Source organism: Aegilops tauschii, chromosome 6 (genome assembly GCF_002575655.3).
Source record: "Aegilops tauschii subsp. strangulata cultivar AL8/78 chromosome 6, Aet v6.0, whole genome shotgun sequence".
NCBI classification, from domain to species: Eukaryota; Viridiplantae; Streptophyta; class Magnoliopsida; order Poales; family Poaceae; genus Aegilops; species Aegilops tauschii.
The window spans coordinates 481,315,095-481,329,891 of record NC_053040.3 but is presented as its reverse complement, the minus strand read 5'-3'; the positions used below and the strand labels follow the sequence as shown (position 1 = coordinate 481,329,891).

At 47.4% G+C, this 14,797-nt stretch overlaps 1 protein-coding gene across 1 annotated transcript; it reads right to left on the bottom strand.

Moving 5' to 3' along the window:
- Positions 1-6,436: 6,436 nt before the first annotated feature.
- On the bottom strand, positions 6,437-10,104 carry LOC109734361 (FT-interacting protein 3-like). The gene has a single exon (XM_020293565.3). The coding sequence runs from the start codon at positions 9,848-9,850 to the stop codon at positions 6,827-6,829; it is 3,024 nt and encodes a 1,007-aa protein (XP_020149154.1). The 5' UTR covers positions 9,851-10,104; the 3' UTR covers positions 6,437-6,826.
- Positions 10,105-14,797: the final 4,693 nt, after the last annotated feature.

Genomic DNA, 14,797 nt, shown 5'->3' with positions numbered 1-14,797 from the left:
ATGGGATTCATGAGGGACGCCCAGTCAACCAGAAGGCTTCGTTTGTTAAGGGAGTAGCAGCCCATAGGACAACTAAGTCAATTTGGAGGGCCAGGCAAGATTACACAGGCATCCAACAATAGAAGGAATCTATGTTCTTGGAAGCAAAGAAAGAACTCGGTATTCCGACCTTATCTTTTTGCTCAAAGAACGAATCAAACCCCTTGTCGAAGCCGTCCCTTATGATATATAACCCTGGATCGAGTCAAATTTGGGGCGGCTGAACCCACTTAAGCTGAAGCCTTAGTAGATGTCGACGGAAAGGTGAGAAGAGCTGATCAAACCTACCAATCAAATGTTAGTTGTGCGGTGTACATACAAGCTGGTTTCGCCATTAGCGATGAATTGGATTTATTAGTAAGGGAATGAATGAAGCGGACCGGAAATAAGATGGATTTTGGAATAGAAAGAATTCCTCTTTTAGGTTTCTGCTTCAAGACAAGGACTACCACAAAACATGATGTGACGGCCAGTAACACCAACAAAGGGAGGGTTTGTGATTGTGCTCAATTTTACTGTCTTAAATATACTACATCATGCCATGAGTATCTCTTTCACCTCATCGCCGCGTTGTTCACAATGGTCTGCTTGAGATACGGTGACACGCTGATCGTGAATCCTCCATGAATAAACCAATCGATGCGCACAACTTATATGTGGTACTCAGGAGGTGAGTGAACCTTTGATGACACGTAGTTCGTCATGCCAGCACAAATTATACTTATTAGCCACAAACCAAGACAATAACAGCGTGTTTGGGAAAATTAAGGTAGGGGAATGGGAGTTAAGTGGTGGGAGTTTGTGGGAGGTTTACATGTGGGAAATTGATTTTTAGTCCCATTCCTTTGTTTGGTGTGTGACTCGAATGGCTAATGGGAATTTGAGAGGTAGTTATTGTCTTGGTTGTTGCGTGAGTTTAGGCATGAGAATAGTGCTAGTATTTATCCTAATTAAACATTGATTAGAGTTGTCGTTCTACCATATCGTGCAACAAGCATGTCGAATAAACGTTCAATCTATATGCAGAGGAGTGGACGTGCAAAGGGCAACCAAGTCCCCGGCCGGCCGGCAGCGGCAGCAAGTCGCAAACGAGAGATTTATTCCTATCAATACGTCTCTTGCTCGAGATCTACGGTACAGGAGGGCCATACTCTGTGCCTCAATCAAACATGGCATGAACATGTGTATGGAGAAAAACAAAAACAGAAATGGGAGCAATAAATCCAGATGGACCCGTGAATGTGGAGAATCAATCCAGTGTTTGTTTCTTTTTTGTTCAATTCCCAATCCCCACCTAAATTACCAGGTCCTCCATGGAAGAAATCTGTGGGAGTTTCCTCCCTTAACTCCCCTTCCCATTCCTACCTCAACTCCCATGTCTTCCAATCATACAAGGGACTTTTAGTCTCATACCTCTTTAATTCTCATTCATTCTAATTCCTCCAAACCAAACACATTGTAAGGCATATACTCTAATTTTATACTAAGTTGTTATATTTAAAAAACTCATAAAGACGTCTTAATTAGTATGATTTTCCATTATTAATTGACATAATTTACTATATGATTATGTTAATTTCTAAATATTTCTTATGTTGTTATTTGTTATACATTTGTGGTGTACATTACTAATCTTTTCCAATATGCTAAATTTAAACTGTGTGTTGCAAAGTTCTCTTTGATTATTTTTTTACAATTGCGCATACTATATAATGTATACATACATGTTTGTGTGTGTGTGTGTGTGTGTGTGTGTGTGTTCACATATATTTTAGTATTAGTATTAGATATCATGACAGATATCTCTATGATCTAACTAATATCTCAATAATCGTTTCTAGTGTATTATTTGATAAACATGTTTACAGAAACTTCTAAATATAAATTGGAGGGTTGGCAAATGTTTTTACATGTTGTGTTCAAAAATAAGTTTACGCGGTGTGCATCCTTTATACTTATTATTGACATCGCTTATTGTAATCAGTGGTGAACGAAAAAATATAGATGATTCTACTTCTGCATATGTACACCTTGATTTTTGGCATGCTTGTTATGCATGACATCGCTTATGGTTTAGTGTAAGTTGATGCGCCATACGCATTCTGATCACCTCGAGCTTATCCTTATTGGATGATATTCATTGTTTTACCTTTGTACAATATATGTGATATACTTTGGGCCACTCAAACTAAATGTATATTTATTGACATCTAGAACAAGTTATTTACACAATTCTGAACATACTTTTATTTGGGTCTCCCCAATTCTTGTCCCATATAGAAAGGTTGAATAGTCAAATTTGGCAAATTATGATGTTGTCCTAAATTCTTCATAATATTTTCCTATAAATTTCTTATTTTAGTTTATGCTTATGAGCTTGATTTTTTGTAGGTCATTGTATTGGTATGGTAATAAGAGCAACTGATGGAAAGAGCTAAGATTGCTTAGTTCATAGTATAATGTATTGATAGCATTTTCTTGGCTTCTAGCAGGGGTCACCATGTGTGCCCGTCAATTGACCACAGCCCATAGGCTCGTAGCTTGGTAGTAGTATCGCCTACCTCTTTATCCTCTCTTATAGTCTCTTTCTTCCTATCTTGGAGCACCTCCTCACCCCCATCCACTTCTTCAGACATGAATGACAACATGCATTGAACACATGCGTATTGGGGCGCAGAGATAAAGCAGTTGGAAAAGCCCTTGATGGAGTTTATAGATCAAGACTAATTGGCTTGGTTCCATGATGATCTTGATAGAGCCATGCATGCATCAATTCCAACTTACTTAGTTTGAAGTGTTTTAAAGGCTATGGCTTTACTGGATTCTAAAACAGTTTCATAATACCATATTGTTTATGAAAACGACAGGAGCGTGCATGCATAAATTGCAACTTACTTACGGTATATACAAACCAAATATGGGCCTATATCACTGCCCAATAAGCCCAAACGCAACCTTCAAACAAAGACTACAGAACCAAGTGCTTGATAGTGGCTCTTTACCATGATTGAAACACTGTCGCATGATGCATTCATCAGACTGGTGGTTATGCTGTGGGCATTGTGGTGGGCTCTAAGGAAGGTCATTCACGAGCAAATCTATGAGAGTCCATCAGCTACCCACCATTTTATACCTTGATTTATTGCGGACCTCGATCTTCTGCCACGAAAGAATGTCAAGACACCAGCAGCTCCAAGAAACCGCAATGCTAGACCCAAGGCTCCACCCCAGGGTTTTGCAAAAATTCATGTTGATGGTGCTTTTTCACGCAATCATGATCAAGGCGCTGCCGCAGCAGTATGTAGAGATGCATCAGGTAACTTTATGGGGAGCTTAGCATTGGTCATCAATGGAATCACGGACATGGCGACGTTGAATGTGATAGCATGTCGTGAGGGTTTATCTTTAGCCCAAGATGTGATGCTGCACAATTTCATCTTAGCTTTGGATTCAAAACAGGTGATCAAGGACATTGAGGAAGGTAGCAGAGGATCTTATGGAGCAATCATCACTGAAATCAAACATAGAGCTTTAGCTTTTCATTGTAGTTTTACTTTTGAATTTACAAAGGCAAATATGGACGCCAATAGTTTAGCCAAGTTTTCATGAGCTGCAACATTCCGAATTTCAGGATCATAAAGATGCCACTTTTCTTTGCTCTGATTGCTTCAACAAATGACATGAATTAGTTAGTACTTGCAGTAACCACTGACACAAGAAGACGTGTGTTCAGTAACCAGTCAGTTGGACCTCTTTGCATGTTCTGAGTTCATACAAGATGTCATTTTTTTTTTCTAGAATCTGTATTCAGTAACCACTGGCACTAGACAAGAACTGTTCTTCAATAACCAGACAATTAGTGGATATCATTTCTCTGAAGATCATGGACAGTTAACAGAAGAGAAAAAAAACACTTGCATTTTCAAACTTCAGACCATAAGCAAGAATTCCCTGCACCATTAGTTTAATCCTGCAATTACATGGGAACAGAGTGGAGACAAACTAAAACAAAAAGAGGCGCCACATGGCTCAACTCCAAACACAAGATTTTTATTCTCACGAGAGAACAAAAGCAACACACATGCACGTGAGAGGCATCATTCCCGGTCTGTCAAATACAGATCAAACATTTACTATGACAGCTTCAGCTCATCATGGACAAACCTAATTGGTTCATCAACTAATCATTGTCACATAGATTTATGAGATTTTGGGAGTGAAACCAGCCTTCTTCCATGTCGTTGGTAATGGTAATCGCATGAGATTCTGGGAGGATACGTGGCTAGTGGAGACGCCTCTAGCTATCCAATATCCTTCTCTCCATAATATTGTTCAGCGTATAGATGCTTACGTTGCAAAAGTATTATAGTCCAATCCTCTCAATATTCAATTCAGGAGGACTTTAGCGGGAAACCTTTGGGAAGCTTGGCTCCATCTTGTGAGAAGATTGATGGATGTTCACCTTTCTCAACAGCCAGACTAGTTGCACTGGAAACTAACCAAGAATGGAGTGTTTTCGGTAAAATCCATGTATTTGGATATTATCAACTCTTGGCTCTATCCCTCGATCTGTGCATATTTGGAATGTAAAGTGCCCTTAAAAATTAAAGTGTTCATGTGGTTTGTCCACAAACAAGTCATTCTCACTAAGGACAATTTGGCAAAACATAACTGGACAGGATCTCGAAGATGTAGCTTCTGTGATCATGATGAATCTATCAAACACCTACTTCTTGATTTCCCAATGGCCAAATTTTTATAGCGATCTGTTCATATAGCGTTTAACATTACTCCTCCAAATAGCATCCACACGTTATTTAGGACGTGGCTAAATGGAGTTGAGACAGAAATAGCGAAACATATCCCTGTAGGAGTATGTGCTTTATTGTGGGCTATATGGAACTGTAGGAACGATTTGGTTTTTAACAGAATAACATATATACATTTATTGCATGTTATTTTCCGAACCACTACATTGATCCGTTTGTGGTCGCTGCTCACTCCTACGGGTGCCAGGGATCGTATGGTTACTGGGTCTATCCGTTGGGAGACGGTAGCGCGGGCTATCATCAACCGGTTTGGATGGCGGTCATGTAATAGGATAGGTGTTTAGTTTCCTATCTATCTTTATTCCACCGGTTGTGGTTGTCCCGTTTTTATATTTTTAACTTTTTGTGAGCCCTTTTGCTTTTTGAGACTTGGAGACTTTGTTGAATTGTTTGCTTATTAATAAAATGGCCGCATGCATCATTCTGATGCAGAGGCCGGGGGATAACCTCCTTTTTGAAAAAAAAATCACATAGATTTAACTGCCATTGACTGAACCTGGTCTTTGCACAAGCGAAACTATGAATACAAGAATAGCACCACCACCAGTCTGCTCTGCTTCTGCTTACAACTACAAGAGCAGTACCATGTCTTTCTACTCTGCTACTGCTCCTGCTAAAAGAAGCACCATACATTACATAACACAGTTTTGTAATTGTAAATTAAACATGTCTGTTTCTTTGTAATTGTAAATTAAACCTGTCTGTTTCATCAAATCTTCAACATACAGATTAACAGCAACATCCTAAACTTAGTCCTTTCATCATCACATAATAGATTGACTGCCATCTACTGAACCTAATCCTTGTACAACTGAAACAGGAACTACAAGCACAACATCACCACTGGGCTGATATGCCATCTACTGCTACTACCAAAGGTACCCCACAAAGCAGCAGGATACATTAACTACTTGACACTAACAGAAATTAAGCTAAGCAACTAGCATACCAGGCACCACCTGCAGCAAGCAAATAAGTTTGTTTCTTGCTACATTCTTTCGGAGCATCATCCCCTTCCCGCCAAAATAACCAACCCGAATTTCCCCCATGCTGCGGTGGTGGCGTTCGACATGCAACATGCTGAATTTCTTTGCTCCAATCGCATCAACATGCTGAATTCAGAGCTCACACCAGCAACACATTCCATGTTGCATTAGTTTAAGCTTGCAGCCACATGGGAACAGAGTGGAGACAAACTAAAACAAAAGAGGCGCCACATGCCTCAACTCCAAACACCAAGATTTGTATTTTCAGCAGAAACAAAAGCAACACATACATGCACGTGAGAGGCATCATTCCCAGTCTTTGTAGTACAGATCAAACATTTACTATTACTTCATCCTCACAGCTGCAGCTCACCATAGATAACAACACAGGGTAGATTCGATTAAACCTTGTTGCCTAATCAACTAATCATCATCACATAGACCACTAACTGAACTCATCGCTTGCTCAACTGAAACTGTGACTACAAGAACAGCAGATAGCAACAGTAGCACCATAAAAAGCACCAAGTTTTCTACCCTGCTACAGCTAAAAGCTGCTAAAATCAGCACATCATGATCACATGGATTAACAGCAATATATTGAACTTAGACATCCTTTCATCAACAATCGTCGTCACATAATAGATTAACTCTTTTTTCGACAAAGGCATACTGCCATCTACTGAAACTTAGTCCTTGCACAACTGAAACCGGAATTACAAGAAGGGCTGATATGCTTAGCCACAAGTCTTGCCCTACTTCTACCGCTGCTGCCACGAAGACGCAGAATACATTAACTACTAACTCTAACAGCAATTAAGCTAAGCAACTAGCATGCCAGGCACCACCTGCAGCAAGCAAGCGAACAAGTTTGTTTCTTGCTAGAAACCTTTGAAGCATCATCCTCTTCCCTCCAAAATAACCACTAACTACCCATTTTGAAGCCAACTTCAGAGAAGGAAGATGGGCTGATCAGAGCAGGATGTCGGCCTTGGAAGGCAGCCTCCGGAAGAAGTTCATGAGCGGGGACGGCATCCGGCTGCGGAACCTCGGCGGGCGCATGGCGTAGAGGCCCCACAGCCCGACCAGCAGCTTCATCGGCACGGCGTAGGCGATGACCGCGGCAGCGACGCAGGCGACGGAGAAGAGCATCGTCGCCCTCGGGTCGCGCCAGCTGAGCACCGCCTGCATCCGCTCGCCCTGCGTCGCGATGTCGCCCACCACCGTCTGCACCCTCCCGGCCACGCTGCGGAGGCGGTCGTACCTGAAGCGCACCACGTCGCCGCGGCTCGACGGGAACGTGTCGAACTCCTCGTCCAGCTCGTCGGCGGTGGCCGCGTCCGCGTGGGACAGCCGCATGTCCATGTGCGGCGGGTGCCTCGGGCGCACGCGGTACCGCCACAGCCCGGTGAACGCCATCACCAGGAATGCCGTCGGCAGGATCAGCTCCGGCATCAGGACGAACACCAGGAACGTGAAGACGGCCACGCATGAGTGCACCGGGTAGTGCCAGGAGCGAACCAGCTCGAACCACCGGCCAACCGCCATCACGCCGGAGAGCACGGACACGAGGCGGAAGAAGTTGGCCTTGCTGCGCCGCATGCTCCACAGGTGCGAGCGGTGATCCAGCATGTACTCGACGACCTCCTTGCCGAGCGGCGGCTCGGTGCGGCCGAGCCGGGCGGCGACGACGCTCGTGGCCTGGAACCGCAGGCTCTCGACCTGCCGCACCAGCAGCGGCTCGACGTAGTGCATCTTGGGGAGCATCGGGCGGGCATAAGCATGGTACATGTTGCCGGCATTGCTGGAGCAGAAGCGCACGGCCAGGTGGAGCTCCCCCATCTTCTTGACGCCGGAGGGATGCAGCATGAGCAGAGGGTAGGCATGAGTGTACACCCTGTCGGTCTCCAATGTCGAGAGCCTGATGCGGACCTTGCCGATGCAGTTGTCACGGACAGCCACCGCGGTGTTGCTCCCCGACGCCGGCTTGTCGACATGGCAGTTGTCGAACACGCCGACGGTGATGACGGTGCAGGGGTCGAACACCTCCCAGGTGTACTGCTCGTTCCAGCGGGGGCACACCGAGTCGACGACGGTGCGCGTGCGGATCCACTTCTGGCCATACTTCGCGACGCAGTACGAATCCGCCGTCGCGCCCCTGCCATCGGCCCGGCCCTTCATCGGTATCAGTCCGGTGGCACCGAGCACGCCGAGCTCGAGCACCCCGACGTGCGGGTACCACAGCTGCTTCGCCGTCGGCCGGAGATCGCTGCTGTACGCCGTTGCTTCATCCAGAACATGGTAGCCACCGTCGAGACTTAGCCGGAGATGCACCCGGCTCCCGAACCTGTTGTTCGGATTGTTTGCGGGGACATTGCCGCCGCCGTTGCCGCGGTCCAGCCCGAACCACCTGGAGACAACAAGCTTCTCATCCCAGCGCCTCTCAATGGCAGTCACCGGGACGACGAGGCGGCCGAGGATGTCGTCCCTGCCCGGCGACACATGATCCTCCAGGGACACCACCAAGAACTCCTCGAATGGCTCGGCAACCACGAACATCAGGTCTTCGTTCCAGAACGGGCTCGTCGGCCCCCGGTTCGCCATGATCGGCGACGCTCGTGTGCGCAGCATCTGGCTCCCGATCTGCGCGCGCACGAAGAGCTCCGGGTACCGGCCCATCGCCATGGGGCCCTTGTCCACGGGAAGCAGGTCCTGCGCCTCGATGACGGACACGCGGAGGTACCACAGCTTGGGGGCGACGTACACCTTGGACTTGATGGATCCCAGGGGGCCGTGGCCCTGGACGCCGGCGGCCTTGGAGTGCCACGCCTCGGCGAAGGCCTCGTCGGCCTGGGTGCCGTACCACACGGCGACCATCACCTCCACGCTGCCGCGCTCGCCCTTGCGGTCCTCCATGGCGTACCACTGCGGCGCCAGCGTGCTGTCCGGCGGCGCGCGGCGGGGCACCTCGGAGAGGTCGAACCAGATGCGGCCGACGTGGTCGTCGCTGCCGCGGGCGCGCACGAACACCTCGACGAAGGAGGACTGGATGGTCTCCTTGGAGAAGGCGAAGACCTGGTCCCACTGGTGCGCGGCGGCCGGCGGCGTGACGCCGCGGTAGTTCCCGAGCTTGACCTCCGCGACGGCCTCGCCGGGCGTCGCCACGCCGCGCGCGCGCACCACGCGCACGTACAGGTACTGCATCTGCTCGACCAGGTCGTAGGTGGCGCTCGCCTTGTCAGCCGTCAGGCCGCCGCCCAGGTGGGGCCGCGTCTCCTTGAGGGAGAAGTCCGCGGGGCCGCCGGGGAACATGGCCGGGACGGGGTAGTGGTCGGCGAGCATGACCGGCTTCATGGCCGCCGGCTGCGGCTGCGGCATGACGTCCATGGGCTGCTGCGGCTGCTGCTGTTGCGTCTGATGCGGCCGCGCGGCCACCACCGGCTGCTGGCGCTGGTGCTGCTGCTGCTGCTGCTTCTTGCCCCCACTCACGGGCGGCGCGGCGACCACCTCGGGGCCAGTCACCACCGCCTTGGCGGGCTTCTCCTGCTTGCCCTTGGCGACCATCTCGCCGGCCCCGGCGCCGGCGCGGTAAATCTTGAGCGTGATCTCACCCCGGATATGCGAGAAGAGGCTCCGCTTCTCGAGCGTGAAGAGCTGCGGCACGACGGGCTCCCCTGGCGCGGGCACGCCGGCGGCCGGGACGCGCACCTTGCCGAGGAAGTTGCGGCCGTGGGGGCTGTTGCCGGAGGCGGAGGCGGCGCGGTCGTTGTAGACGCCGACGTCGATGGCGCGGTAGGGGAGGTCGTCGGGGTCGGCGACGGGGAAGACGAGGCGCTCGTTCCAGACGGGGTTGAGCTCCCTGGGGCGCGGCCGGGTGCGGCGCTTCTGGTGCTCGAACTCCACCTCGACGTACGCCGACGAGGAGCCCTGGCCGTCCTTGGGCATCAGGTTGTGCGCCGCCACCACCTCCACCACCAGCTTCTCCGCCTTGGCCATCCCCAAGATTCAAACTCGCTCGGAGAACAGAGGAGGGAGGAGGGAGGGGGGGTGAAAAGAGTGGGCTGGTTTATGCGGGGAACGAGGAGGAGGCGGGCGCGCGTGGTGGAATCTCCATCATCGCAGTCGATGGGGGGAGGGGAGAGGGGATGAGGGAGGTGGGTTCTGCTGCTGCTGCTGCTCTGCTCGCTGCCGCGGCTCGGGTGGTGGTGGTGGAGCTCTGCTGGTCTTGGTTCGGGTGGCCGTGGCTTTGGGTGGTTTTTGAGGCGGGGGTTTTGGCGTTTGGGTTTGGTCCGCTCGGCTGGCGCTTCAATGCGGCCATCTTTTTGAGGAGGGATTTGATCTGCCAATTAACCCAGCAAAATTAACCCATCAATTACCTGCCAAGATATGATAGTAAGGGGCCTAACGGCTAAGTAACCCGTGATTGAAAAAGTCAGACTCCTGATATCTCCTTTTCCATTTATCAGATTTATTATCAGTCATTTCTCTCTTTCAAAAATAGTTTGCAAAAATCAAGTAGTTGTAAAATAAAAATGTATCCTTTTTCAGTGAAGTGATTTTAGTAATTAAGTGAATTAAGATAGGTATGTATTTTTAGTTTGCCTATCTTTTCGGTCAACGGTTATCCTACATGGCTTCATGACAAAAAGTCCTTTGTTTTTCTTTGAAAATAGAATCATGAAAAGTAAAAACCTAAACTCAATGAATAAAATAAATACTAAGTTGGTTAATCGAAAAACATCAATGAATACGCAGATCCTGTTTAAAGAAGGTTACTATCGAGACATGTTTTCTCGTTTTTCCAAGCCCCAATTATCCACTTAAAGAAAGCTTAATGTCACCCTAGTGTACACACCCTCGCGTTGCATAGACACGTGCTCACTATCGGAGGGTCACAGGGACTAAGAAGGATCCCCCCCTCCAAGAGAAAAAACTGCAAGGATGTGCCCCTGCTAAGCCAAAACTCACGGCTAATCTCCCAACCTCTAATCTCTCTAGCCGTTTTGGCCACTGTTCAAAAATTCACCCGATTAATTAGTTAACAGACCAGTTAATCGCTACTTGTAGCATGACACCTATTCATCGCGTAAACTTGTCAGGCCGATTAATTGGCCAGTTAGACCGATTAATCAGTTGTCATGCCGACTAATCCCTACTTGCCCATTAACAGGTGGGCAAACAAGGCCCAAATTTTAGGCTCGTAAGCCCTTTCAGCCCCACCCCGCTCCTTAATAGCTAGGATTAAAAGTTTACCTCCTCCCTGTACTTTTCATATGTGTATGGCAGCATGTTTTGGTATACTACATAGCTGGGAGCCTGAGAATATGGTATAATACATAAAAAATCTAGATATATGTTGGCAAGTTTCTATTCAATCTACCGATTAATGATCGACCGATTAATTCAGTTAATAGGCTGATTCACCAATTAATTACTACTCCTAAACCGAACGAGCAGCTACCAGTTAACGATTTCTTGAACATTGGTTTTGGCCCCTCTTTGGATTTCACTCACGCTTCACCATTGCACGTGCTAACTATTTATTTATATGCAATGGTTACTTATTTACGTCTTTTGCCCCACTTAACATTAAAAAGTGGAACGATGAAAATTAACAACATGATCCACTGAATTAAAACTATTGACTATTACTCGTAGTAAATGAACGGGTTAACACTATAATTGGTAAAGTATTGGTGATGTTAAAAATATCATTGAGTGCGGAGATCCATTTAAAAAAGTAAAGGAGGCTTTTGATATGAGAATTAACCCCTTGAAAATAAATACATCAATTACCTAACAAGATTTGATAATAATAGACCTAACAACTAAGTAAGCCATGGTTGAAAAAAAGTTAGCCTCCTCTTATCTCTTCTTCCCTTTGTCAGATTTATTAGTGATTTATCTCTTTCAAAAATAGTTTGTAAAAATTGATAGTTGTAAAATAGAAATGTATCCTTTTTTAGAATTAGATTTTATGATTAATTAAGTGAGTTGAGGTAGACATGTTTCTTTAGTTTGATCTTTTCAGTTAATGGTTATCCTACATGGATTCGCGACAAAATGTTTAATAATCACTCTGGTGTATCTTCTATCACATTGCAATGTGCGTGTTCTAGCTATTGTAGTAGTATCGTTTTAAGTCTTTTGTTTTTCTTTGACGTTAGAAGTAGAGTCGTGAAAACTAAAAATCTAAATTCAATGAATGAAAAAATGAACTGGTCAATTGAAAAACAACATTGAATGTGCAGATTGAAAGATCGTGGATGTCGCCTAGAGGGGGGGTGAATAGGCGCTTTAAAATAATTACGGTTGAGGCTTGAACAAATGCGGAATAAACCTAACGGTTAATTTGACAAGCACAAAACCTAAAACAACTAGGCTCACCTATGTGCACCAACAACTTATGCTAAGCAAGAAAAACTACTTAGGTGATAGCAAGATATATGACAAGAAACAATATGGCTATCACAAAGTAAAGTGCATAAGTAAAGGGCTCGGGTAAGAGATAACCGAGGCACGCGGAGACGACGATGTATCCCGAAGTTCACACACCCTTGCGGATGCTAATCTCCGTTTGGAGCGGTGTGGAGGCACAATGCTCCCAAGAAGCCACTAGGGCCACCGTAATCTCCTCACGCCCTCGCACAATGCAAGATGCCGTGATTCCACTAAGGGACCCTTGAGGGCGGTCACCGAACCCGTACACTTTGGCAACCCTTGGGGGCGGTCACCGGAACCCGTCAAATTGCTCGGGGCGATCTCCACAACCTAATTGGAGACCCCGACGCTTGCCCGGAGCTTTACACCACAATGATTGAGCTCCGATCACCACCAACCATCTAGGGCGCCCAAGCACCCAAGAGGAACAAGCTCAAGGGTACCACGCACCTAAGAGTAATAAGCTTCTCAACTTGTAACTTCCACGTATCACCGTGGAGAACTCAAACCGATGCACCAAATACAATGGCAAGGGCACACAGAGTGCCCAAGTCCTTCTCTCTCAAATCCCACCGAAGCAACTAATGCTAGGGAGGAAAATGAGAGGAAGAACAAGAAGGAGAACACCAAGAACTCCAAGATCTAGATTCAAAGGGTTCCCCTCACATAGAGGAGAAAATGATTGGTGGAAATGTGGATCTAGATCTCCTCTCTCTTTTCCCTCAAAAACTAACAAGAATCCATGAAGGGATTGCGAGTTAGCAAGCTCGAAGAAGGTCAACAATGGGGGAAGAACACGAGCTCAAAGGATAAGGTTCATTGGGGAAGAAGACCCCCTTTTATAGGGGCTCCCGAATCCAACCGTTATGTGCTCAATCCGCGCACGAGCGGTACTACCGCTCAGGGGAGCGGTACTACCGCCCGGGCGGTAGAACACGGAGAGCGGAGCAAAACAGAGGGCGAGGCAGAGCCGTATGAGCGGCACTACCGCTGGAGCCAGCGGTACTACCGTTGGCCGCAACGGTACTGCCGCTTGGTCCAGCGGTACTAGGGGCGGTGGTAGCCACGGTACTACCGCTCCTACTGCTGCTCCTACTGCCGCTAAACCCGACACGAGAAAACCACGTCTCGAGTCGAGGCGATACCAGCGCGGAACCGGAGACGTACTACCGCTTATGGCCATGGGCGGTACTACCGCTGTGGGACAGCGGTACTACCGCTCGTGGAGATACGCGGTACTGCCGCTCTGGCCCAGCGGTACTACCGCTGGCGCCATCCTAAAGCCACTACCACGAAAACAAGAATACTCCACGGGAAAACCAGAACTGCCATAACTTCTGCATATGAGCTCCGAATTGAGCAAACTCAAGCTTGTTGGACACAAGACGACGAGCAGCATCAAAACATCATAGAATATGCATGTGAACTCCGTTTTCGATGAACTCGAGCTTGTCATGAAAATGACCATAAGCTCCAAATCTCACAAGGAGAAGAACCAAACAAGAACCAAAAAGGTGATGCAAGGATGCAATGGTTTGAACTCTCTACGAACGATACGATCAAGCTACACATCGAGAGCCCCCCTTGATAGTACGGCAATCGATCCTATAACCCGGTCTCCCACAACTACCATGAGACCGGTCAAATAGAAAACCTATCAAGGGCAAACTTTTGCCTTGCGCATAGTCCACTTGAGCTGGATGATGACGATATTGACGCCCTCAAGTTGGACCACCTTTCTTGATTGCGTTGGCTCGGTGAAGACTAGTGGATTGCTCCCCCATACTCCACTATGGATGAGCCACTCTTCGGCACATCTTCACAAATCCATTGTCACCACAATGGACGGCAAGCTTGAAGCATTTGATCTCTTCGTGTTGCTCCACTTGAACTTGCACACCGCAACCTAACCCCACAAAGAACTCTCACGAATACCATGGGTTAGTGCACAAAGCGTAATGGACAATGCTTACCATACCATGGGATCACTTGATCCCTCGGTACATCTTGTACGCTTTGTGTTTTGATCAACTTGATTCAGTCTTGACTTAGCCTTGATCAACCTTGACTCTTTCCAACTCTCTTCATTTGTATTATGTCTTGAAGGTAAACATGATTGATCACAAAATCTTCTTTTTCAAGACATGCTTGCAATAAGCTCAACACTCACAAGACCAATCTTTGGATAATTCCTTAATAACACCTTGGTCACCACATAAACTCCTTGAAACCAACACATGGACTTCAAGAAATGCCTATGGACAAATCCCTCAAATATAACTCAAGGCAACCATTAGTCCATAGAGATTGTCATCAATTACCATTAGTCCAAGTCTGCATTATCCACTAAAAGAAAGCTTAATGTCACCCTGGTGTACACACAGTCGTGTTGCACAGACACGTGCTCACTCCCGGAGCGTTAGAGGGACAAAGAAGGGTCCTCCCCCTCCCCCCTCGAAGAGAAAAACTGCAAGGATGTGCTCCTGCTAAGCCTGAACTCCC

What these genes read in the sequence shown, in the direction of transcription:
- LOC109734361 (XM_020293565.3), bottom strand. Translation starts at nt 9,850, where the DNA reads ATGGCCAAGGCGGAGAAGCTGGTGGTGGAGGTGGTGGCGGCGCACAAC.